At 47.3% G+C, this 26,957-nt stretch overlaps 1 protein-coding gene across 2 annotated transcripts; it reads left to right on the top strand.

Annotated features, from left to right (window-relative positions):
• The first annotated feature begins 693 nt into the window (after positions 1–693).
• On the top strand, positions 694–26,957 carry ago3a (argonaute RISC catalytic component 3a). Of its 2 annotated transcripts, none has more exons than XM_076148414.1 (19): positions 694–831; positions 8,343–8,514; positions 8,735–8,855; positions 9,062–9,270; positions 10,176–10,312; positions 12,864–12,998; positions 13,109–13,196; positions 13,757–13,904; positions 14,019–14,138; positions 15,100–15,243; positions 16,126–16,259; positions 16,750–16,934; positions 17,134–17,293; positions 17,422–17,512; positions 17,610–17,804; positions 17,881–18,015; positions 18,522–18,623; positions 19,298–19,497; positions 19,621–26,957. In XM_076148414.1, the coding sequence occupies exons 1-19, from the start codon at positions 813–815 to the stop codon at positions 19,727–19,729; spliced, it is 2,604 nt and encodes an 867-aa protein (XP_076004529.1). In that variant the 5' UTR covers positions 694–812; the 3' UTR covers positions 19,730–26,957. The 2 variants fall into 2 exon arrangements, with proteins under 2 accessions (XP_076004529.1, XP_076004530.1); XM_076148415.1 differs by having other exon boundaries at positions 15,100–15,222.

Here is a 26,957-nt window from a genome sequence, read left to right on the forward strand (position 1 = left end):
CCTGTCGGTGTCAGAAAGAACTTCACCATATTTAGCTGCTCGCCGATGCCCCGTAGAGTTGATCTGTCAACCAGCCTGGAACCCTCTGACGCTCCTCGGCGGACACCATCCCGGGGTTGACAGCTGTATTTTCGGGCGTCGCGGCTGCAGCCACACAAGCCGCCGCCTTCGCCGCCACTGGGACGCGCTACCCGGGGAACAGGGCCGTGTCACCGTCCGGGTTTAACGAGATCAAAAGTAGTAGTCGTCTGTCAGAATTCCAACTATCCGACAGCGGAGCTAACCAGCGGAGCTATAACTGCAGCGGTAGTGGAAGCGGATCTGTGTTATCGTTAATGTTCAACAGTCGGTAGAGGTTGATCTGAACCCGGCGCCCCTGCCGTTATGACATCCTGACAGCTCCGGTCCGTCCGTTCGTTCGATCCCCTTTCCCGAGCCTGTTTAGCCAGCTAACGCGGCTAACTAGCAGGGTTTCGGGCACCACATCGTCGCATCGACCGACCCAGCAGCTCTCGCCGTGGCCGTGGGATCTGATTGGACACGTTGACAGCGTCGTGCGGACTCGAGCGGACACGGGGGACGCCGAGGACACCCCCGCCGGGGCGGCCGAGCAGTCGGATCAGAGTGGGGAAAGGGCCCCGCTTTGACAGACCGCGGGGAGGGGAGCTAGCAGTGGGGGGGGAGCGGCGCACTCGGCCACTCGGCGCCGCAGAGGCGGTGCACTGCCGGGAGACACCGGGCTGGACGGAGGGGAGAGTCCCACACGTTTGACAACTGTGATCCGGGAAGTGAACCGGACAGAGACCTCATGAATGGAAATCGGAACTACAGGTACATGATTCTGTGGGTCATCTTCTCCAAAATGCCGGTCTGTCTCACGTTACACGTTACAGTAGAAGTTACATTTACTCCAGTAGGCAACAGTGGAAATCTGAGCCGGCCTGGTGGACTCGAATCCCCGCCAGGTGATGGGTGGTTAATCTAGTTAGTGTTTCAGCTTTTTCCATTTAATTTAGCCGAATCGTGAGTCATGATTGAACCGGTGTCATTCTAATCCCAATGCAGTCTGATCATGTGTGACTGATTTCATGTCATTTCTATGCATCTGTTCTTGTGTGACTGTGTGAATCCGCGGGGGTCGTGACTCAGTGTGATCAGGTGTGTGAGGCCCGTCAGCCAGGTGTTGACTCCACTATGACTAACACTCCACACCACTGTTTCTTGGTGTTGGTTTCAGTCCTAATGGTGACCAATGAGATTTGACCGTTTTCGTTGTGTTAGGCGAGCACTTGTGATGGATTGATTGATCTTCAGTTCAAGGGCCGGAGGTCGTGGTCCCCCGCTGACCCTGCACTGACCTCAACATATATAGCCTTAGCTTTCTGCTGCAGACATTAGAGTGGGAATGCGAGTATGAACTATATACCATTATGTTATAAGCAAGCAGCCCTCAGGTAGGTGTTAATAATGTTGTTTATGGAATCCACTCATGTCACGCCACCCTTGGTTCAAACCAAACCGACTTATTTCACTTGTTTGCGTGCTGTAGTGACCTAAAGTAACCTTGCATGTCCCTGTCCATTCTTTGGTGATTATAAAACCCTGGACTGAGCTCACAGGCCCTGGCTCCTCTGGTCACAGTGGCAGTTAAACAGTCAGCGCTGCCTGGCTTTGTCTCGGCTGTAACGGAAGCTTCCCACCTGTGCAGCCATAAACTGAATGGCAGGTACTCCTGATCAGCCGCTGACACATGATACAGCAGTTGGTTCCTCACCCCAGTTCTCCTCTCTCTGTGTCATTGAACTCTCCTCTCTACTGGGACCCTTCCTGGTGGCGGCAGAATAAGGGACTAGTAGGTGTTTTCCATTAATGAGTAGTAACTTGATGTAAAGCCAAAGGGAAAAAAAGAAACGGTTGTGTGTGTTTAGCTGTGTGTAAGGCAGCAGGTGTGTAAGCCAGTAGTAACACAGTCAATCCTGCTGTGAACAGCCTTAGCTGGGCAACAAGCTGACTGCATTTTAAGACAATTGTGTTCCAGCTGATTGGACACTAAACAAGCAGATCTGGAGTTGCAATAAGTGCAACATCTGACAGTCTGAGACTACATCTACTGCTTTTACAGCTGGAGTGTCTTTGTCGTCCTTACATTGAAGTGTGTGGCTGATTGCTTTTGTCAAATTTTACTCGATTAATCCATCTGTTGTGCATGTAAGTCTCTGCAGGACCTTGATATTGGTGCACAATTGCCAACACATCTCCAACCGCCACAAGCCCGCCAGTGAGCCCTGTGCCTGGGTGAATGATTAAAAGGGGGCCCTCCATCAGTGAGCAGCTCAGAGCGGCGTGAGAAAATGCAAATCGATTGCACATTGCTTAGTAACTGACAGCCTCTCTTCACGGGCTGTAGTCTGAGCAGCAGCACATGCAGCACGGATACCACGGCTCTGCTGCGATTAGCACCGGGGATAAAAAAAGAGTGCAAGGCTTTGGAGCCTTAAGCAAATCAAATCCATTTAGATGTGCTAACTCAGTGGCATGAAGACATCATGCTGACAAGTAGCCTGATATCGATATTGAGAGGATTTTACCCCTCTTAATCGGTTCTTGAAGAGAACAACTTGCGAGAAATATACTTTGACAACCTCACTGTGCTCTAATAGGCAACCGTAACTTTAATGGAGGACATGTTGCTCCAGTGAGGTTGTTCATTTCCTCCAGGAGAGCAATATGCATAAATAACCCCGACACTCTGCCAGGCTGTAGAGGTTTCTTGTCATGGTAGTAGAAACCCTTTCTTGGAGTTGTTGTGTTAGAATTGTCGAGTTAGATGACTTGATAGCTTGATAGGCGATGTAGGAGAACAAGACGTCAAGAGAGATGCTTTTCATTTGAGTGAGAACTTGTTTGAAGATTTGAGATGAAGTCCCACATTTGCATAATTTGTGCTTGTTTGTCTCTCTTCATGTCTGACTCTCATTCTTCTGACTGTGTCTTTCTCACCCTCCCTCTTTCTCACACTGCTGTGCTTCCCGCTCTTTTTTTTCTGCTTCACAAACAGTCCCCCCCCACCCCCATGCCCATTCCTTAGTTACTACAAGTATTTCCCTCTCTGTGCCACAGTAGGAGACGTTGCCTTCCCTGTCATTCTCCTGATGGCCTCTGTGTAGATGTGGTCCAGGCGGCGGGTCTCAGGAATTGATTTGCAGTCTCTCCCCATAATAGTCACTTCATTCAAAAAGCCCACTGACAATAGACCTCCCCCCCGTCCACAACCCCTAGCCACCCATACGGCCGGCAACAGGCACATTGTGGCGGGTTTCTAAGGAGAATGCAGTTTGTTCTGTATGCTCATTGTGGCAGAAAGAGTTTGCTTTATAGTTCAGTTCTCAAACTTCTCTGACTAGAAAACTTTCCATCTTTCCTTTGCTAATATTGTCAAAAATATTTCACCAAGGACAAAATGGGAAGGAAAATTACAACAAATCACTATTTTTTTTCAGTTTGAATTTAGCTGTTTTGGGTGATATTTGGTGGTTTATTAACGCAAAAGCAAAGCAACAGGTTCCCTCATTTCTCCTTAAACCCCCTTTTTGTCATCAGCCAAACATGTCTGCGCGTCCACTTGTGTGGAATGTCGTTTATTCCCAACAGGTTTTTATTTGATGTGACTCACAGTTGATGTGGTTGAAACTCTGGTGGCTGACACATGCTGTCAGTGTGGGTCTGATGGCAAAACTGCTGCCAGTGGGTACGGCCAGAGCGAGGAAAAAGGCGTGTGTGTGGAAGAAAGGAAGGATACATAGGAGTGTGAGGAGGAGTGTGAGGAGGAGGAGGAGGAGGAGAAGAAGAAGAAGAAGAAAGGCTGGGGGTTGTGATGTATTGGAGAGATTAAAAAACAGACCAGGCTGCTGTGCGCCTCTTCTCCACCTCCACACTAAGCCCAGTTTACACGAGTCGTATGATCGCCACGTTTAATGGCCATGGGAACAAAATGACGGCACTGCAATGCTTTCTCTCCGCAACCACGAACACATCAGGTCAAGTAAACACGACAAACGATCACAGCGCTGTCTCCTCGTAAATGAAAGTCTTAAGTAATCTGCCCGTCAGCGTACTCTGCTCTGATTTATGGCAGCAGCAGTTCAATCATCTCAATGTAAAGTCTAAAAATCCTCCCCGCTTGGCCTCGCTCCCCTCTTTCACCGAGATTGGACTCGCAAAACTGAGCAGACAGAAGGCTCCATTTAAACTGGTCCAGCAGAACCTGCCAGCCAGTTTAACTTAAGACCCTCCATACTGCTGTTGACTCTCAGACTCTCTAAGTCTATAAGGTGAATTCCTGACCCCCGTCAAACCCCCCCCCCCCCCCCCCCACACCACCACCACCACCACCGCCGCTCCAGGGACCCGAGCAGAGCTACACTCTGTTCTCTGTTTCACACACATTCTTTCCCCGTCTTCATTCACACACTCGCACACGTTCTCACTGTGTGCCTCGGGTTTTCCCTGAGGGAGACTTAGACATTTTTGCATGTTGTTATGACTGACCGGCCTCCCTTGTCAGCGTGCGGCTGCCGGCTGGTGTTTATCTGTAGCGGCGAGAGTGGCAGTGGCTCCCTCGGGTGCCCAAGGCAACACTCTTGAGGCGAATGAGCCGAGTAGCAGGGAGGAGGTTGGCCGTATGTGCTGTGCATCAATCCCTCCTTGCCAGCCATCAGTATTTCTATGTGTGTGTGTGTGTGTGTGTGTGTGTGTGTGTGTGTGTGTGTGTGTGTGTGTGTGTGTGTGTGTGTGTGTGTGTGTGTGTTTAAATTCTGCATGCTGTGACTGACGCCATTGTGCCTCACCACCGAGCACTCGCCCTGTTCCCATAGCGCAGGCCTCACTGGATTAGAAGCACAACAGCTGTATTGTGTGTGTGTGTATGTGTGGACCCATTGGCAGTGTGGAGGTTTGTATATTAGGGGGTGTTGGCAGGGGGGTTTGCAGGGCCTGGATGTCAGCCTGGCTTCTTACTATCCAGTTATCCTGGCTTGCGGCCCAGTGTGTACAGTGTGGTTGTGTTGTGTTGCAAAGCTAAAAAAGTCAAACGAGTTCACATTGATGGAATACTTAGGCAGGCGAATCACACGCTACGAAAAGCAAAGCAGATTCTTGTGCGTTGTACAAAATTCCATTGTGACCTCGTATAAGTTGTTTACATGATGATTTGTTTTCTTTGATTGCGTAGATTCAGTTTGCTCTCCAATGACAGCACAGGTGCCAGCGTGTTTACCTGCATTCAAACCCCTCTGATATATGGGGTTTATGATGAATCGGCATATTGTGCAGCCTTTCATTATGTATTATGTAGGTATTTAATCTCATTCACCCTCTCGCTGTATGTCGGCTCTGGAAAGCAGCAGCAGCTCAGAGAGAAGAGAGACGCATTCTTCTCTCTTCTGTTTGCTGAAGCATATCCTTCCTGTAATCATCTGCACACACACACACACACACACACGTTTTGTACTTGGGTTTAGCTCAGCAAGGGGAGGTTTCCGTGAACCATAACACTTTCACTGATAGTCTTAAAGTCTTTGATGCGGCTCTGCAAAATTGCTGTTTGAGTTTTCATTATGTGTCATAAGCAGAAACCTGCCAACACCAGACGCGCCGTCTCCCTGATGAGACCGGCATCATACATACATACATACATACATTACAAGCCCTGCCGATGCCTTTTGAACATCATATACATACTATAGATTTAATCAGGCCACACATGCGCACTGATGGAGAAATTACATTGTAGACTGATCAGATCTAAGCAGTTGCCTCAGTATCTTTAAAGGGTTAAAAGCTGTGGGTTGGGCTGTCATGAGTAATCAACTCAAATCGATAAAACTTGCATGTAAACGATTGTTTGGCGATATGAGTCCAACCCACTTGGTGCTCATAAGGCGCTGTTAGACAACAAACAGGGATTGGTCCATTTTATTTTATTCTACTAAGAAACTAAGCGAGTGTGAAAGCTCGAGACTGGAGTGAGCTGTGAACTCTCCGAACTCCTCGTCCCTGTTCCTAAGGACAAGCACTTCTGTTATGTCTGCCTGCAGAGGGGACAGAGACAAACAGTTCCCAGGGAGGTGAGACGTACATGATGTGTTGCAGAATGATCAAGGACACGGTGGCTATATTCTGCTGCAAAAACATCTGTGTGCCGGGCTCGATACAGTTTCAAACATTACAACACGATGTCTGTTGGGTGCGTGATGAGAGCAGACAGCAGCCACTGTGGCTCCAAACTAAAGCCCAAGTGGAAGCGGCGGTAGTTGGAGTTTGCTCTAATGGCCACTTGATGCTTGATCAAAAAGATAGTGAACCCACAAACAAATAAATATGCTCCTTCTCAACCACCATTGCGGAGGAAATCTCAACTTAATAACTCCAACATTACAAAGGCCCAGAAGTCTCCCATCATGGCAGCAAGGTAAAGACCTCCAGGGGCCAATTTTAGTCAAGAGTCAAGTGCAATTTACCATATCACAAGAAGGTGCAATTTTATTAAAAAATATTGTAATAGCTTGAGGAACGCTCCTAAATGTTGTCATGGTAGCGTGCCTCTGGCCTGCCGGGGTAATTGGGATAATCTACGCAGGCGACCCAAGGGGGGTTTGCCAGGAAGTCGGTGTTTTGCTGGAAGAGATACGTAGATATGTTGTGCAGTGTAACCACAAGAAACACGCAGCTGTTTAAACCAGACGCACTGCAGCGAAGTTTGTTTCAGCTTGGACGGTCCCCGTATGCGATTAATCACTCTTGTTTTTCATCGTCTCTCCGCCGACATGCTACAATCCATCTTCACAGTTTTCTTTCATATATTTAAGAAGAACGCATAGTGAACTGGCATCACTGCAGCTTGGTAATCTGACCGTAGCAGTTAGGGACCGTGGTGAAAGTGCAGATCTTAACTCCTTAGGTATAATTCTGTTTTCAAAAAAAGTATAGCCGTGTGTACGTTTGCGTGCTCTTGAGCGCAACATGGCGGATAAATTGCAAACTATGCTTTCCTGTTTGATATAAGAAATGCAAATATGTGCTTGATGAGTGTGGTGGTCTAATACTGGAACTAAACCCACCGTCTGAGTCATACCAAAGTGTCTCTCCCCCCGCCTCTTCTGTCCCTGTTCGGCTATACGTTCACCACGGAAATGTCGCCTTTCCTGTGTAGCTGAGCCCAAAGGCAGGATGCTCTACTGTATTTCTCTGCCCGTAGTGGCTGTGTGACTCATGCCGACTCATGGACGCCAGCACTGAGAGGCAGATGAAAGCAAGGAAACACCAACCCTGCCCGCTCTCTTTCTGCCACTCCCTGCCATCTTCCCACTCCTCCCTCGCTGGCTACACCAGACCCTTGACCGTAGAGGAAAATTTCCCCTGAGTAGCGAGGACCCTCCACAGCCAGTTGGTCCGAATGACTTGTAGACTGTCATTTGTCTCAGACATAATAGAATCCCACATTTGGACACATTTCTGTCCATAGGAAGTAAGCCCGTCTCTGTAGCCTTAATAAAGGTTTACTGGGACTTAACATTATTAGGTCGCAGTTTACATTCTTCAGTGTGAGACTTTGGGGCTTACCGCACGAGTTTAACAGAGGGCCTCAAGGGAATTACCATTACAAAAGTCTGGGGGGGGGGGGTGCCCCGCATGGCACACCGCACCAAGAGAGACACACCAGGGGAAAAAAACAGAGCATGGCAGGAAGCACATACTTCCGTGGCTCAACCGTAAACAAACATGGTTGCTCATGGTGTCTGGCGTTACCGCACAGAAGGTTTCTGTTCAGTTACGGGGAGGCTTTTATTAACTTCCCCCCCTCTGCAGGGCCCTATGACCCAACGTCACCCACGCATGTGAACCAGTGAGTCAAGTCGGTGATGAATCATATTCGGCTTGGACTCATTCATCAATGACGCATTTTGGGTAGTTTTTGGTAAAGACATGGAGAGCGACTGCTTATGCGATGACAGAAAGAAGACGGTTGAATTGAGGAAAGGGGTTGTAGGGGAACACCAACAAAACAACACACACTGGACAGATGGCTTTGATTGGTTGTCGCATAGCGGTGCGATAAAATGTGACATCAGAAGTTGAATGGTAGTAGGTAGTATATTGTTACAACTATTTGTTTTCTCGATTGTGACATGAAAGGAAAGCAAAGGAAATAAATAACTGTGGTACTTAAAGAACAGAACTCTGATTCGAGAGACATCTCATGGTCTCTTCTAAGAACAATTGAGTTTCTTCTCATAACATGTAGCCTATCAAGCCCATTCACACGTTTCTCTTCCTCCTGGTAGGAGCCGTTGGGGCCCAGTCCCTGTTCGCCATGCCTCGGCGGCCTGGCTATGGCACCATGGGGAAGCCCATCAAGCTGCTGGCCAACTGCTTCCAGGTGGAGATCCCCAAGATGGATGTCTACCTCTACGAGGTGGACATCAAGCCTGACAAGTGCCCACGGCGAGTCAACAGGTAATATAATGTGAAGACCCAGTAATCTTCCTCTATTGTTTAAGATATTAACATTTAGCCAGCCAGAACTATGGAGGTTGGAGGTGATGGTGAGCACACAGGCTTTGTTGTCTTGCCAGGGGACATATTGCTTTTAAGGACGCTTGTTGTGGTGGTGATTTATTCCCTGACCTTCGAGTCGGACCGCATGCAATAAAAAATGTGTGTGTATTTTGTCTAGGGAGGTGGTGGACTCCATGGTGCAGCACTTCAAGGTGACAATCTTCGGGGATCGCAGGCCAGTGTACGATGGAAAGAGGAGCCTGTACACAGCCAACCCACTGCCTGTGGCGCCCGCAGGGGTGAGCCGGACAAATGCACAGATACTACTACATACTAGTTCTCCTCTGCAGACACACATGCATGCTGATGGTCATTAGATACCCAAATAATCCTTAGATGCATTCGCAAATGGACAAAAACCTCCTAACCATCCCTGAAAACATACATACTGCACTTGTCCCTAACGCAACCTTCTATGTCCTCCCCTCTTCATTTTCTCCCACAGGTTGACCTGGACGTCACTCTGCCGGGTGAGGGAGGGAAGGATCGTCCCTTTAAAGTTTCCATCAAGTTTGTGTCTCTGGTCAGCTGGCACATGCTGCACGAGGTGCTGACGGGCCGCAGCATGCCAGAGCCCCTGGAGCTGGACAAGCCCATCAGCACCAACCCTGTCCATGCAGTGGACGTGGTGCTGCGACACCTACCCTCCATGAAGTGAGTCTGTGGCCCAATTCTCTCATAAACACCTACGACTACAAACCATAATTATGTTCGGCATGATAGTTGACATCATCTTTTCTCTGAGGTTCATGCTGGGCAGGTTAAGAATGATGTGGGCTGGAGAGATCCTTAGAGATGCTGCGTTCAGTTGTACAAATAAGCCTTTAACATTACATGAGCTCATAAATGACCAGGGTAGAGAAAAGATTTGAAAAAGAGAACCAAATGCACATAATAGGCCTTCTGCTTTCCCTCTGTTTTTATCAGCTGCTACAATTCCCAATTAGGCAAGACGAAACAAGCCCTTCATCCAATTTTCCAAACTCCACGAACTCCAAAGCTTCACAATCAAACACCGTGAGAAATGATCCATCTGATCGCAGACTACATGTATTTGTTTTGTCACAGCGGCAGTAATATCAGCACTCTGATCCCACCCTAAATCAAATATGGTGTGTGTGTGTGTGTGTGTCAGATCTCTCTCGGTGCCAAACTTGACCTCATACCATCTTCCATTCCATATCAGTCAGATAATCCCCCAGCAAGAGCGCCGGTGAACACAATATCAGCGGTGCTTTGATGAAACTTCTCCTCCACAGCGTTATTAAAAAGCTTGTTTTGACACCTTTCATCTGGCTCCGTTCACATGCGCATTTCTACCACAGATTGTCAGATTCTCAGTGAAACACGTGTTCCATGTACAGTTAACACGCCTCCTATCGAGAGTAATACGAGTTTAATGGGGTCATGCCCTCTCCTTATATTGACGCATTCTAAGGCCACGTTGAAAAGCCGCCGAATGTGACACTGTATCAACGCATATTGACCTCCATTATCAGTTCAGGCTGTGTCAACTCATCCGTTTCCTGTCATCTCCTCCCTTTCCTGTCTCCATCTAGGTACACTCCAGTGGGCCGTTCCTTCTTCTCGGCGCCCGAGGGCTATGATCACCCCCTGGGTGGCGGGAGGGAGGTGTGGTTTGGCTTCCACCAATCTGTACGCCCTGCCATGTGGAAGATGATGCTCAACATTGATGGTGAGAATTATATTGCGATGTTTGTTTTGCGTCCCGTAAAACCGCCATCGCCCCCACAACTGCAACATTGTAGTAAAAAGATGTAAGAATCGAGGCAAAACAAACAGATATATCCAAACATTTAAACATGCACCAGTTTCAGTGTTCTTAATAGTTTTGAATCTGTGTGCTTTTCTGTGCAGACACATTGGAATTGTTTCCTCTTTCCCCTGGTTTAGAGGAGGGGGAATGAGATTTTGATAATTAAACAGATGGATTGGAATGCTGTGGATCCTCCATGAAAAACAACTTTTTACAGAATTGACTTTCTGTGATGCAAGCGTAATGTAAATGCAAATGTGATTCCTGAAATCAATGAGCATTGGCTGTGCATTGGAAGCGGAAAAGGTGACGTCTCTGCAGCACATTCCTGCTACGTTTCCATCAATATGAAAGCTGGAGTTAGTCATGTGCTGGAGACACGGCACACTTTTTTCTTCTTTAACAACACAGCCCACTTATCGGTAAACAATTACGTAACAACCAGATGTGCGAGCTCCCTAGCAACAGGCCCGTGACAACAACAACCGTAGCAGATCCTGTTGCGTCAAACACATAAGCAAGATGACAAAGTGAGACGACGGTGGAAGCTTTCTGAGCTTAAGCGCGATCACTCTGCTATGTCCAGATAGTATGATTTACTAGTAGGTCAAAGGTCGCGCCATTCTTTTCATTCTTCAACTCATTAAAAAGCCCGTTTACGATCTGCCCCGTTTCTCCTTTTTTCCATCTCCTATTTCAGCATTTACCTTAGCTCAACTTTGCGACCCTCTGGAAGTCGTCTTGTTTGAAAAGAACAGATGACAGAGTATCTTCCTCAAGTCAAAGCCCACGCCAGAGCTCTCCTCATTTCTCATGGCTCAGGGACGGGTTTAGGTTTACTCAGTGACGGTGTTGCGATTGTAGACCAGCAGATTTAATGAGCTGAAACAGTCACGTCTGCCAGGATCAAGATCTAACCTGGATATTGGCCCTGGCACTGGATCCCTGCTTCTGTAAAAGCCCTATTGGATGACACCAGTGTGCCACTTGTGCCGTCCGTTGTTCGTGGCTAAACGTGGCAGAGCGGGTGGCGGAGAATGTGTGTTGCCACATGCACACTGCAGGATGTTTTTGGATATCAACACTGCTTACGTGTGTGTGTGTGTGTGTGTGTGTGTGTGTGTGTGTGTGTGTGTTAGAGTGAGACAGAGAGGGAGAGTGTTTGTGTCTGAGGAACTCAGAGGAAGGTGGGTTCTTTGCTGTATGGGAACTGACTTGTCGGTTGCTGTGGAGACAGGGCAGCTTGTGTGTGTGTGTGTGTGTGTGTGTGTCTGTGCCTGCTTGAGAGAGACTGGTGGGTGTTGCTGGGGTCATGAGGGTAGGCTGTGTGGAGCATTTCCTTGAGCGAGCTTTTGTCTCGCTCTAAGTGCTTGAAGCCTCTTCCCCCCCGGCTTGAATTTCGATCTCCCTCTCTCCGTCCTTCGTTTTCCCGCCCTCAGACTTGGAAGTCATGTGACGCCACCCGCCCCCACCCCTTTCTCATGTTTGCTTACACTCATGTTTTGACATTTTCGTCTCTTTTGAAAACTCTACCTCCTCCATTTGCGGTCACAGGTGATGAAAATCATATATACCAAAAATAGCCACGATTACAGAGAAACGCAGCCTTTCAACTTGAGAGAAATGACTCACAGACTCTTCCAAACAGTACAAAGTCAAAAGAAAATGCAACGCGTGGGGACAAAATGATTTAAAATGACGCAATTTCTTCCCAGCGGTGAGCAGCTTTCATGACTCACGGGGCAAACCAGAGGTGTTGAGCTGTGGTGTGCTGGTACTTATCACTCGGGGACGTGTGGTTGCGGCGCTGGTGTCACCCACGCTGTTCTAATCACGTTTGAACAATTCCCCATCTGGTCAGCAATAACTTTCTATAATAACTAACCACTCAGAACCAGTAGATTGTAGATAATATAGGAAAGTTCCCAACTATAAAAGGTTCAAATGCTCAGTGCATAGGTCAAGTCCATGCAGATGTAGACATGTTTCAGTGCCGGTATTTATTTAGTTAGTCACTATATGGGATGCTGACCCAAGTGGAAAATGATCTCATCTTTATGCAGCCATTTATCAATTATTTAGAACCACAGAAGGCGATTTTGCTTTCGGCAGGTGTCGCATTAGACAAATCAGCTGTGTGCATGTGCAGTGCCCGAGGTTAGAATGTGTGTTTGCAGCCAGACATGTGCAGGTGGGGGGTTGGGTGGGGGGACTTAGCTCACACTCGTGACGGTTGAACAAGCGCTTTGTAGTCGCAGCCTTGCATCACGTTTGGCACCGGGAGCGATGTGCCAGTTTACTAAGTGAAAATGATGCAATTAAAAGCTTCTTGGCTGTTGCCTTTGAAGCATTTTGTGTCAGCCGTTACTGTGAATATATGGCCGCTTTATAATTCCTCCCCACAGATTCAGGTTTGCAAAATGACTTAACAAGTGCCCGATGTGTTTTTGATAACGGTTTTATGTTGCAGTGTCGGCCACTGCCTTCTACAAGGCCCAACCCGTCATCCAGTTCATGTGTGAAGTGTTGGACATCCACAACATAGACGAGCAGCCCCGCCCTCTCACAGACTCACACCGGGTCAAGTTCACCAAAGAAATAAAAGGTGAGGAGGTGGGAGGGGGGCAGGGTTAAGAATCGATATGTCAAAGAGAACAGCGAGGGCATGTCACGGCAACTTGCGCAGACTTATTAATGCCAATCCGAATTCACCAGGTCTGAAGGTGGAGGTGACGCACTGTGGAACCATGCGGAGGAAGTACCGCGTCTGCAACGTGACCCGCAGGCCTGCCAGCCATCAAACGTGAGTCAGCATCCGGGGCCAGGGAACGGGAGACTCTGGGGCGGAGTGCGTGGACGGACTGTAGGAGGGGTAGGGAGGAGGAGGGAAGACGGCCCACAGAGGATGCAATCACCAAATACACCACCTCACCAGATAATGGCTGACTCATCTGGCAGCCGCGCCGCCAACATGAGTCATCCAGTAGTAAAGTAGCCATTGTTATGTGGCTGCTGCTGATGTGCTAGAACAAGAACACCTTAGCTTTGGCGTCACAAATGTGCCACAACTATATCGGCAGGAAATGCTCAATATCCTAATGATACAGACTAAAGATACAAGAACTGAACTAACGGGTCCAAACTGTGAAACTGGGCTCCGATTCCCCCAAGTGGAGCCTGAGTCAGTCTGAGTCATTTAACATCTGCTGTTACAGTCCTACACTCGAGTTTGATTCATTAAATTATGCCCCGATCAGCACCGATACAGCATGTGGACCACCACTTACTGGTATCAGATCAGATTACAAAGGAAGCCGTTCTTAATCCAGTTGCCGTCAAGTTTGTGAATTTGTTTCTCCCCAGGTTCCCCCTGCAGCTGGAGAACGGTCAGACTGTAGAGCGCACCGTAGCCCAGTATTTCAGGGAGAAGTACAACTTGCAGCTGAAGTACCCACATTTACCCTGTCTACAGGTGGGCCAGGAGCAGAAGCACACCTACCTGCCCCTGGAGGTGAGTGACCAATATGATATGTGGGGAGAATCTCACATGCAGTAGTGTTTGTCATGCTGAACATCACGGAAACATAAACGGTTGAAGCATCTTTTGCTCACTGTTTTCTTGCAGGTGTGCAATATTGTAGCAGGTCAACGGTGCATCAAGAAGCTGACAGATAATCAGACCTCTACGATGATCAAAGCCACAGCTCGCTCAGCCCCCGACAGGCAGGAGGAGATCAGCAGACTGGTGAGTTGTGGAGAAGCTCGCTCTCAGACTTAAGAGTTCAGAATTTGTACTTAAGCCAAGGTGCCTGGAAATCTAAATTCAGGGCAGAAGGTCCACGTCTAGATCGTTAGTTCAGTTCTTAGAGTTTTTTATCCTGTAGAAGCTGACGATTAACAAGTCAGACATTGCAACCTTTGATTTGGGTCCCTAAAATTCTTGTTGTTAAGGTTCATATCACACAACCTCACGGCGTCGTAACAATTTGATTTGTTGTCGTCTCCCAGATTTTCATTTACATGGTTCCGCCGTGTGCCCGTCCCTCACGTTTGGCAATAACAAGTTAGGGTCATCCAGGGGGAACAACATGCCAGAGTCATAATGGCTGCAGCAGCGTGTCTGCAGTGTGTTGTTTGGGGAGCGGCTGCATTACCTCTGGCCGCCATCAGATTAGCGGTGCACATTTACTAGCCGTTCCCTAAAGCACGTCTCCCTATCTGCGCACTTAGGAGCGGAATGACTGGACCCGTTTACAGGAAATGACAGCAGACGACGCTGCGGTGTCGTTTTCATTTAGATGCCGAGCGTCTGCGAAAAAAAAAAAGACAGAGCAGCGTGGGTGGAATAAGCAGAGGTCGGGAGATTGAAAAGGAAGGAGAGAATCAGATAAGCATCGTCTGCTGGAACGACATCATATAAAAACATGTTTGGTGCTTTGTGCTAGCCGGCCTAGATTGTGCAGCTTTTGTTGTAATGTGTGCGGATTACGGTGACAAAAAGTTGCATGTCATCCAATTCCCTTCTAGCAAATCGGTCGGCGTCCTAAAAATGTAGGAAACTAGAAGAATTGTCAATATCGGAACTAAAAACGAGGCTGAAAAGACCAGGCAGGATGGCTTTAGTAGAACGCGATGCATTCTGTGACCGCGATCCTTTCTGTGCAGATCAACTCCCCTCACTTCATCCCCTTGCCTTCCCGTTTCAGGTGCGCAGTGCCAACTACGAGGCGGATCCCTTTGTGCAGGAATTCCAGTTCAGAGTGCGCGACGAGATGGCCCACGTGACGGGGCGTGTGCTACCCGCCCCCATGCTGCAATACGGCGGCAGGGTGAGCACAGAGCACTTTATGGTACCCTTCCTTTAAATCACACCCATTCTCTCTGTTTGTCTGCCACGCGTCCTCCCTCAGCCTGTGTTCCACCGTCTGAGGGGAACTAACTCACTGGCTTCTGTTCGTCCTTGATGTGTGTTTTGTTTTTGTCTTTTTTTTCTTTCTTCCCCCCCCCTCTGTGGTTGAGTCTCGATGCTGCATCCTTTGATTCCTGGTGCCCGTGTTATCCGATGCCTCTCAAGCAAATGCGCTGTTGAATCGTTCCTTTCAACGCGTTTCCATAGATGTCTTGCCAGTTTCACTCTTTTAATATTTGAGTCTTTGTAATGCCAATGTACTCAAATGATGATTGGACAATCGGCTTGTCTGGCACGCAAGAGGATTGAGAAGGATCCAGGAAATTGGGAGAAGCAGCTTATTGAGACTGAACCACTGTGTGGATTAACAATGTTGATCTCATCCGTCTTCAGATCCTTAAGTCATTAGTAGACACACCCATGCTATTGTACATTTGGGCGTGTGCGTCGTTGATAACCAAGAGGCCATTATGTACACTGCATGCCTGATACAACAGCTTTGCCTTTGCATCACACTGGCTCTGCAAAAATAATAATTTGGCTTTGATACCACTTCATACTGTTAGTGTATATAGTCTTAAGTGTTTCAGCTTATCAATGCATGCATACTTTCTGATTTTCGTCTTTTTTTCCCCCCCTGTCGTGTCAGTATGTGTGTTCATGTATTTTTGTGCGAATGAAGACGCTTCTTAGAACGTGTGTGTGTGTGTGTGTGTGTGTGTGTGTGTGTGTGTGTGTGTGTGTGTGTGTGTGTGTGTGTATAGAGCATGTTTTGCCAACATAATTTACGAGTACATGTGGTGAAACTGCGCTGTTGTTTCAGAACCGCACTGTGGCCACGCCCAGCCACGGTGTGTGGGACATGAGGGGGAAGCAGTTCCACACAGGGGTGGAGATCAAGATGTGGGCCATCGCATGCTTTGCCACGCAGCGGCAGTGTCGGGAAGAGATCCTCAAGTGAGACTGCTTTCATGTTTTTCGGTGTAACATTCTTTTTTGGTCAGATGGCATCAACTGACACCAAAATGCCGTAGCTGTGTCTCGGTTTTCTACAAATGTGGCCGTGTAGTTGCAAGTCCAGCCGTATTAACCCTAAACTTTAAGTGTTCGTAGGATTTCTTGGTCCTTCCGTGTTATTCCATTTTTGCTCCAGATTCCTGGACTGCCCGCCTTCTTGTCTGAACATAAGTGGGGAGGGGGGAATAACATGCATGCAGCAGTAATGTACAATAACAATGCCGGGGAAGCCCTTTCAGTTGTTGCAGTTCCGTGGGTTCCATGGATTGAAAGCTGTCATGACAGTATGGATGCAAACACTGACAATATTAAAACTGTAAAACACAACAACAATGCGCTTGATAAAGTTTGTGCTCCCTGTAAATGTGTAAACTCCACGGAGCTGCCCCTTGAAGTTCTTTTGACAGCAGCAGCATGTTTCCTTGTGTAGGGGTTTTACAGACCAGCTCCGTAAAATCTCCAAGGACGCTGGGATGCCCATCCAGGGCCAGCCATGTTTCTGTAAATACGCCCAGGGAGCAGACAGCGTGGAGCCCATGTTCAGACACCTGAAGAACACCTACGCCGGGCTGCAGCTCATCATCGTCATTTTGCCTGGAAAGACTCCCGTATATGGTTAGAATGACTCTTCATAGTTAAGAGTTAAATGATTTGTGGTTGTGGGGAAAACTGGAACCACAAGTGCTGGTGTGGTTTTCTCTTCATCTCAGCTTTACTGTATCGTCCATGAGCACCTGAATGAATCGCCACATGGTTGGCTGGATTTTCTTTGTCCCAGCTCACCTTTGCTCTCTCTTTCGCTTTCCACCCGTAGCGGAGGTGAAGCGTGTGGGAGACACCCTGCTGGGCATGGCAACACAGTGTGTTCAGGTGAAGAATGTGGTGAAGACGTCGCCGCAGACGCTCTCCAACCTCTGCCTCAAGATCAACGTGAAGCTGGGAGGCATCAACAACATCCTGGTCCCTCACCAACGGTCAGCTCCACTAAAATGCATCAGTGTTTTTTTAGTATAGCTGGTTTGATAATGAATTATTCATCAGTGATCAAGCTCTTATGAAGCCCTTGTGGTCAAAGCATTTTGTTTTGTCTTTGATCCAACAGACCATCAGTGTTTCAACAGCCGGTCATCTTCTTGGGGGCAGATGTCACGCATCCGCCTGCTGGAGATGGGAAGAAGCCCTCAATTGCAGCAGTGAGTCTGATTTTTACTAACGCAATTTGTTCTCTGGCCACCTCCTTGTCCGTCCTCATTAATCCTCCCTCCGTCTTGTTCCGCTCTCTTCTCTTAGGTGGTCGGCAGCATGGACGCCCACCCCAGCAGGTACTGTGCCACTGTGCGAGTGCAGAGGCCCAGGCAGGAGGTCATCCAGGACCTGGCCTCCATGGTGCGGGAGCTGCTCATCCAGTTCTACAAGTCCACCCGCTACAAGCCCACCAGGATCATCTTCTACAGGGATGGAGTTTCCGAAGGCCAGTTCAGACAGGTCAGCTCCAGCTCTCTTTTAATTCCTTCTCTCTTGTTTACCTGAACATGCATACAAGTGTCCTGTTCTCCCTCAGGTGCTGTATTATGAGCTGCTGGCCATCCGTGAGGCCTGTATCAGCCTGGAGAGAGAATACCAGCCAGGCATCACATACATCGTCGTGCAAAAACGCCACCATACTCGCCTCTTCTGTGCCGACCGCAACGAGAGAGTGAGTCCCCGCCACACACACACACACGCACGCATGCATCAACACTTATTAAACACGGCAGTACCCATTAAAGTCAGCGTGCTGCGTTATGCGTTAGTCCAGTTTCTTTTTTAACCCTCTGCCTGCACATTAAGTACAGGAAATGGGCCTTCCTTTAATTAACTTTGCTGTCAATTGGACTGTTCACTCACCTAACCCCTGTAATTACATTCGATTACAGCATTAGGCCCCCGTGCAAACCCAGAGCTCCGAAGTGGCACTCTAGGCCCCCAGAGTAAGACCGAGCCAGTAACAACCTTATTTGCAGTACAGCCACTTCCAATTAAAAACCTAATGCTGATTGCTGCTCTCCAATGTTGTATGGCTTCATTAGGAAATGCTCACTACGCCGCTGCCTGGGTCTGACGATCAACTCTTCTTTCTCTTCTTTGTAAAGTGAAAAGTGATTTGTTTCCATCCACAGAGGAGGGGGATGAAAAAACTGACATCCGCTCTGCTCTTTGCAGGTTGGACGTAGCGGAAACATTCCAGCTGGTACTACCGTAGATACGGACATCACACATCCCTACGAGTTTGATTTTTACCTCTGCAGTCACGCTGGAATACAGGTTGGACCAAACTCTTGTCTTCTATAACCTCCTGAGACCCTGGGTACTCATATGTGGACGTAATATTTTTCCTTCCCTACACCTTATACAGCATTGTGCTCAACATAAACCTGTTGTCCTCATATCTGGACATTTTCCATGTTTGCACCAGTTTGGGTCCCTAGAAAACATGTTATACCCTTTGTGTTCATATGTAGTACACATATGCTCACACTGTTTTATATGTTTCTTTATACTCAAATAGCAAGAAGAAATTTAAAATCCATGCAGATTTGTGTTATTTTCTACCTTGAACCCTTTGCAATGCTTTAATTCTACTCTCCTTCAAAAACAAAAGCTTGCTTGGTTCACTTGTTCACCAGCCTCTCGCGCTTCACAGGTATTTTCAACCACCAGTGTAAATTGCTGATGTGTTACAGAAATAACGGACTAATCAAAAATGAAACTTCTTTTTTTAGAGCAGCTTTGATTTACTGGATTCATTTCTTTTGGTGATGGGAAAACAAAAAGCATCATATGTAAGCTTCAAAGGCTCAGAGACTGCAGGCTGGGTTATTAATACTTTTTCATTTGTGTGTATTTTGCAGAAGAAGGGGGGGGGAGGAACATTCGTGCAATCTGGTAGCTTCTATGTTCTGTCAAACTTAACACGTCACTTCATTCCCCTCTCTCAGGGCACCAGTCGGCCCTCCCACTACCATGTGCTGTGGGACGACAATTGTTTCACCGCCGACGACTTCCAGCTGCTCACCTACCAGTTGTGCCACACGTACGTGCGCTGTACCCGCTCCGTCTCCATCCCCGCGCCAGCCTACTACGCCCACCTGGTGGCCTTCCGCGCCCGCTACCATCTCGTGGACAAAGAACATGACAGGTGAGCGGAAACTGGATTTCAACTCACAACTTGCAGTGCGTCACTAGTTTGCCTTGGCGTTGCCCGTCACACCCTCACCCTCCTCTTCCTCTTTCCTCTTCCTCTTTCCTCTCCACCCTGCAGTGCTGAGGGCAGCCATGTGTCTGGTCAGAGTAACGGTCGGGACCCCCAGGCGTTGGCCAAAGCTGTTCAGATTCACCACGACACCCTGAGGACCATGTACTTCGCCTGAGCTACACCAACCATTCCTAATCATTGCCACCCTTACACACACATACACACAGTCACAACCACGCACGCCTGGCTTGCCAGTCAAGTATCCACATAAGTGCGAGTCCTGTGCCGCCCCGCCCCGTCCTGTCGCCCCCCCCCCCCCCCCCCCGAGCCCCATACGCCTAGTCAATCCGGACCTGACACTGTGCAGAGGAAGGGAGGGAAGGAAGGAGGAGGCCCCCCCCCCCCCCCCCGAACCCCATAGTGGACTGAGGATGCAAACGCTTAAAAAAAAAACAGGAGGAGAAACTCAGCACTATTATGCAATATTAACCAGCCAACTCGTTTATTTTTGCCCTTATCAGACAGCTGTACTCAACGCCCCCTCCTCACCTTTGCTGTCAGTCTCATTTGCTTCTGGCTTATTGGATGTCTTTGTGTTTGTCCTCCCTCCCTCCATGTCAATGCTGCAGTTTCTTAAACGTCGACTGCCCCTTTGCTCTCACATCCTTGTCCAGTACCTCAAAGTCAGTTTGAGCAGCAGCACTTTTTACATTTTGTCAGTTTTACTGTTTTTTTTTGTTATTGTGGTGTTTGAGGAGGAGGAGGGGGGAGGGATGGGGGGGGGGGGTGCAGGCATATGGGGTGGGGCTCTGGAGTTGTTGTGGCGCTTGACTTATTTTGGAATGTAGGTTATGTCAGCGGACCACCGGGTCCTCCCAGTTGCCACTTTGTTCCAATTTCTTGTTCAGTCTCTTTTCCTGTGTGGTCACTTTTCACGAGTGTGTGATTCTGACAGCAGCCTGTTTGAGCACACTGCCACCTGTGGGCTACAAGCTATGACTTCCCCATTAAAGGCGCAACAAGGGACTTGTTGTCTTACAAGGTTTTCAGATCAATTTAGATTTACTTTTAGCGGTCAACTGACACATTTAAACAGGGGCACCATTTTTTTATTTTATCATTTTATCTTTTTTATTAATTCTTGCAAATATTTCTTAATTTAATCATGTGTATGCTATTTTAATATATTAATATCCATCCTGCATTCATTTTCCTCAGTGTTTTGTTTTATACTTCCTGTTCTTTAGTTTCAGATGGTGGCTAAATGATGGAACGTGTTGATGGTTTCCTCTAGTGCAATAATCAGTCAAACGAAGAGCAGAGAATTTTAGGGGACTTGAGCAGTGACAACTCAAATACAAACAGCTAAGCATTTCATGTAGAAATGAGTGTCCAGGGAAGAGAGGCACGTCTATGGCGCGCTCCTCTGAGAGGAGAGCGCTCAGTATGTAAGGAGTATTCCCCTGCTGTCAGGTAAAAACCTGGTAACTCCAGTTTTGGTGGCGTTTCATGTTTTTACTTGAAGGATCTGATAACACGGTTGTGGCAGATGACATTTCATTTCCTGCAAATGTCTCATCTGAGAGAAACAAGATTTTCACATGACAGCAGCAGAGTGTAAAGGCCATAAAGAGGTAGTATTTAAGTGCCTGGTGGGAAGAGTTTAGTGGTTAGGAGCTGCATGATTCATCCAATTTCAGTTGTGCAAAAAGATCGAAAAGCAAATTCCACCAAACAGACAGCATACGATGGCTCAAAGCAACAAACTTCACCCGATGCCTCTTATTCTTAAGAACCGTCTACTGACTTCTGTACATCTCATTTAAATCATCCCAAGATGAATATTTATCGTGTTTGCCTCTATGGCAGTTTAATTGTTTGCTTTGGTTTGGCAGCGGGAAATCTAGCAAAGCAGGCTGAGCCGTCTTCTGCTTGATCTTCAGACACAGATCCAGCTGCTATTTTACGTTTGTACTTGGCGGGCGAAGTTTGCGGGCATGAAGTCGGCCTCGCTGCGAATTAAAGCGTATAACAATAAATGTGTTGGTAGAGCCCGTCTAGCACCGGGCTCAACGCGTGTCCATGTGATCGGCCCAAAGTACAAAGAGAATAGCTTCAGAGCCGAGCCGGGGGAGTCGAGCGGTTGAAGTTCGTGTCAGACGTACGTCCAAGCGTTGATTATACTATGAAATGACAGCGAATGTGCTTGGATTGCAGTCGCCGCTTCCCTCCCCTGTGTTGTTCATGACCTGAAGCTCATCTGGGCGGGGCGGGGGGTGGTGGGGCGGGTTGTTTTTAAAATGTTATCTGCACTAAAAGTAAGCGTGTGTTTTGGGACTGAACACAGGCGTGGTGCTATTCTGTCTGAATCAGTGGAGACTCTGAATAGGTGGTTTGGGTAGAGAGATATGGTGAAGCCCACATACTGAGGGACACCAGAGGGTCCGACTGGCATTGTGTGTCCAGCGCTAGGATGTAGGACAGGTGTTCAGCAGTGAGAACTTGTATAACGGTACAATAGAGAAACGGTTTAAGGCAGGGACTCTATGGTGATTGAGGTAGAACGTAGGGTCCCGCGTCCGCTGTTGCATTTGACTGCCTTTCCCTTCCTATGAGGAAGCCAATGGGTTTGAGCCTTCATGAATTCACTCGTGTCTAACAGCCTTTTTAAAAGCCAGACGGAAAGTATATTTGTACATTTTAAATTATGTAATGCACACCACTTATTTTTGCTAACAGAAAAAAGTAGTCTAATTATTAATCGTAGTAATAATTGTATCATATGAGTAACGGTTAAAAAGGTATAATAACAAAGTTTTATTATTGCAATAGACTGTTGACTTGTTCCTGTGTCACTGTATAACGTATAGTGTGTGTGTGTGCAGTGGTGGGGTCGTTCAAACTAGTGACGTGTGTCTGGACTGTCATACTGTTATTGATGGAGATGAGGACTTGAACATCTCGCTTTGATTTGAAAACGTCGCAAGATGTTGAAAGCTTGTCTCTTTTTTTTTTTTTTTTTAATAAATCGGTGTTTATACAGAACGAGGTCGCGCACATTCACACACAGGAGCTAGACAAGTAGAATTCGAATGTTGTCGGGTTTTTCTTCTACTGGTGCTGACACCCGAAGAAGAGCGGGCGAGTGGGTTCTCAAAAGTGTTGCCGAGCCGTTTCAAAGACGTATTTCCGATCAAACGGCTGTGTTTAAGCCTTTGGGGGGCCGAGTCGCCTCAATACAAAGAGTCGGCCTCCTGGTAAGTCTGCGGCGTGACAAAGCCTGTAATCGTATTGTTGTTGCTCCCGACCGTTTACCTTCTGTGCCAGAGGACGACATTCCACGGCCTGTAGACTCCCATCCAATCCCCCAGGGGGGGCGCGAGAAAGATTAGGGAAGAAAGATGGTTTTTTTTAAAGAAGCAGGGGGTTTCGGTCAGTAAGTGTGACAATGTGCTGTCAAATTTTTTTGATTTGCCAGATCGTCGACGTGTATGTGTGCGTGTTGCTGGTAATGCGGTATGTGGAACAAGTCTGGTGCCAGAGCGTTTGAGGATCGATTGCAAGACACGGAATGTGTTCACATCCCAGCGTCCCTGCTGCTGCTGATGGATGTTGATGCGGTTGTGTATTAAACGACACTCTTGAGGGCAGTTGAACACATGTTTACATAGCAGATGTGTTTGCCTCGCTTACAACTGAAACGTCATCAGTGCTGCTTTGCAAATATTAGCTAGGAGGGACGCGGTCCAACAAGAGCAAGGTCATTTAGGGGGTCTGTCCAAGTGTTCGCTTGAAGGGAGGGATACCAAGACCCTTCGCAGTTTTCAATTGGCAGTTTTTCTTCAGCAGACACACACAGTTGTTTGTCCTCCAACCATAAAATCACTTGCTCCATTTTTAAACATTCCTAATGGAAACAGAAAGAAAGACACTGAGCTCACCAAGCTTGTGGCCTTTTAACACTCGATCAGTATTGAAAAAAAATGCAGACATTGCTTTTAGGTCAAGCTGAAGCACAAACATCTAAAGGCTTCACCGCAAAGTCACAGGTGTCAGCTGAAGAAAAAGAGCCAAATAAACCTCTAAAAAAAACAAGACAAAGGTCAATGTCTCTGTTTTGAGAAATCCACACACACCCCTGATTGCTAGCTATTTACAGTGGAAAGTAGCAATGGAGTAAGAAAAAAAAAAAAAAAGAAGTCCACAGAAAGTGCCTTTCCTTTTGATGGTGCTGTAAACTGAAAGATAAAACGTAAAAAATCAAAGAAAACAGAGTCTCCTTTATAAGAACATGTTGCAATGCAGCAATGGTTGCATTTTACACACCCACACATACACACACACACACACACTCTCACTGTACACGTTTGGGTTTGGTTTTTTGAAAGACGACAATGCAAACTTGTTACCCATGTATTAGAAATAGAATATATGCCAAGTATATGGTTGTGGTTGAGCTTTCGCTTACTAGTGCGTTTAGAGTCTTGGACCAATGGTGTTGTTGGTACAGTGGAATGTGCATATTTTGGCGGGGTTTGTTGGACGGGGGGGGTGGGGGGGGGGTCACAGTAGACACCGGCAGTGTGACACACAGCCCAGCCCACGAATGACAAACATAGCACAGCACTTTAGAGACTGCCACTCTCAGACACACAGCCAAGAGCGTTCCATTGTCTGTCCCTCCAAGATCAAAAACCTCACGTCTAAGTTGAGTCCCGGGGCTGTGTGTCGGCTCGCCACACGTGTGCCTCGTTGCCCTGGCGGCTTTGGTTCGGCGGTGGCTCGATGTCGGCCTGCTCGCAAAATTTAAACCCTACGGGTGACACATCACTGCTGCCGGGGCCAGCTGTCGAGAAGAGCCATCACCTGTCCGCACCTCAAGAGTTTTGGCTTCAAAAACCAGCAAGAAGATTGTTTTGAGTCGATTCTTTTTCTTGTTGAAGGGCATTTCTACTGAGAGGAAGCGACATCTGTGCAAGGAGACCGACAGAGCTGCTTGGTCTCCTAAATGAGCTTTTGCGTAATAAAACCGTGGGGAGAAAGCGCCGTTTGTGTTCCACTCGGTGTCGTTAACTGAGGGGTCGTCTGTGTTGTTTCTCGACGGCCTGCCCGTGGCGAGCAGCCCCGTGGCGTCCTTTCATCCTTGTGCGACGCGCTGCCATGTGTCCTGCGTGCCCACTAGTCTCCCTGTCTTGAGCCAGTAGGGTGTCGATTGAGAATCGAAGGGGTGGTCTGTAGTACTGCGGGTACCTTTTGAGTCCAGGGGGGTGAAACCTTTCTATTACATGAGATCTCAACGAAAAAAAACAAAAAACACTGCACCTCACTTACCTTGGTATGCTGCATATGTTATACTACATGAAAGAAAACTGCAAATTGCTTTTATTATGACATATAATGCTTGAGTAATGCCTGATTGCGATTATTCTTATACAGTAACTATTTTAGAGTCAAAATAAGTATAACTGTAAAATATTCTCTGTTTTGTCTTAACACTTATCCGATTTTGAAAGTTGTTCTTGAGCCGACTTTATTTTGTTGTCCTATTTAAATGTGTTGTTCTTTAAATATATATGAAAAATATATATATATGCCGAATATTTTATGGTGTATTTATTGAGAGTGCGTTTAAGCGGCTGGAGTCTCCGCATCGTATTTGCAGCATGGCAGGGGGTGGAGCCCGGCAGGATGAGGCCTTAGCCCCTCCCCTTCCATGTTGACGCCTTATTCTAGACACGCAAGCACAACAATATGGAGGGGAGTGCGAGGTGGAGGAGACAGAGGGAGAGAGAGAGAGAGGGAGGGCGGGACGCGCTGGGAGGTCTCGCTCACTATGTTATGGATGATTTCTTCATATTCTTTCCACCTCCGCTCTTTGCTGTCCCCGAGGAGGCCAAACGCCAACAGCCCCCACATTAAACAGCTCATCTCTTTACAAAAGGGAACCATTTCGGAACCACGCCGACTATTTCATCCCAAGCTGCTAGTTTGTATGTTAGCCATGTCGATTCCCTGGGCCAATGACAGGAGGGTGGGGGGAGCATAAAAGAATACAGCGGTGCGGGAAATGGAAGGAAAGGCAGATTTCTATGGTTGATGGTGGAACGTTGGTGTAAGCATTGCTTCTTTCCTGTTCAGTTGTCTTGTCCGGTTGTTGTTGTTTTTTTCCCTTGTGCCAGAACTTTTTACAGCAGGAACAGGTCTCATTCCACAAGAAAATACAGTACATGCCTCAGCCTTAAGTGCGTTCTTGCATAATTGTCAGATTTCTATGTGACTTTGCAATGCCTGTGTTGGGTAACTTACCAATAAAACAAGCCTACCTACTTGATCGCACCTGAATCCCTAACTGGCATCCTTCATCTCTTCTCATCTCTCACGTGACCACTAACTTTGCTACAGGACTTCCTGAACTCTGACGTACGAACAAGTGCAAACTTTGGAAAATTGTTGTATTCCGTTTGTGCAACTGTCCGAACAAGAACCAGGTCTGGATCAAATGGAACCTGGAAACATTTGTCGGCCTTTGTTTGAACCGTCATGGCAGACCAGATGAGCAGTGCTAACTGCCTCAGGACAATTCAGATATCAGTTACTCGCTTAATAAGTCAAGCATGTTCATTTTTGATACATTTTCTGTTTGTATAAACTTGCTTATTATTAGTTGGCTTTCATGGTAATTTCAGAGAAACCATTTGACCCAGACCTGATAGGAACCAGGAGATTCCCCCCGAGTGCTGGATTACAGAGACCCGTGCCTGTAAAGTGAAGCGAGGATGAACTGAATTGCTGTTCTTTTCTTTTATTTCTGTTGATTATCCCTCAGCCCATCTGAGGATCAGAGACATGGAGCTTCTAAGCGTTTGAAATCCTGCTCTAACGCAAACAGAGCCTCCATACATTAAGCCAAATAATCTTTGTTTACTGTTTATTCCCCAGGCGACCAGATGGTTTAGCCCCTTATCATTCCAATAAAAAACCAAATATTGCAAAAGAGATTAGGCCAGCTGATACAGTTTCCCTGCGAGTTCATGATGGGTTTAAAGACAATGGCCAAGAATTAGAAGCGTGCATGCTGATTTTTCAAACTGATTTTCCAGCACAGTATCACTCTTATGTCATTCGCATTTCAAAATGTTTCAAAGTTTTTTTGGACACTGTTACCACCAAGTGAGGCACCAGCACCATGGACACGCACATAGAACAGTGACTTTTCATTAGCAGAGGCTCCATGTCTATATAAGTTTCAAAGGCTCTGTTGTACCAACAGTTATATTCCTTTCAGTTTCAATGTCTTTTTTTGTAACTCTCTTATAAGTTGTTGGCCTTTTAGTGTTGCTTTGCTTCAGTTTGAAGTGTATCTTTGACTAATACTTGCAATAAAATGCTTTGCTTTACCTTGA

This window comes from Genypterus blacodes, unplaced genomic scaffold (genome assembly GCF_046128005.1).
Source record: "Genypterus blacodes isolate CSIRO-AG114 ecotype Tasmania unplaced genomic scaffold, CSIRO-AGI_Gbla_v1 ptg000040l_1, whole genome shotgun sequence".
Lineage (NCBI taxonomy): Eukaryota > Metazoa > Chordata > Actinopteri > Ophidiiformes > Ophidiidae > Genypterus > Genypterus blacodes.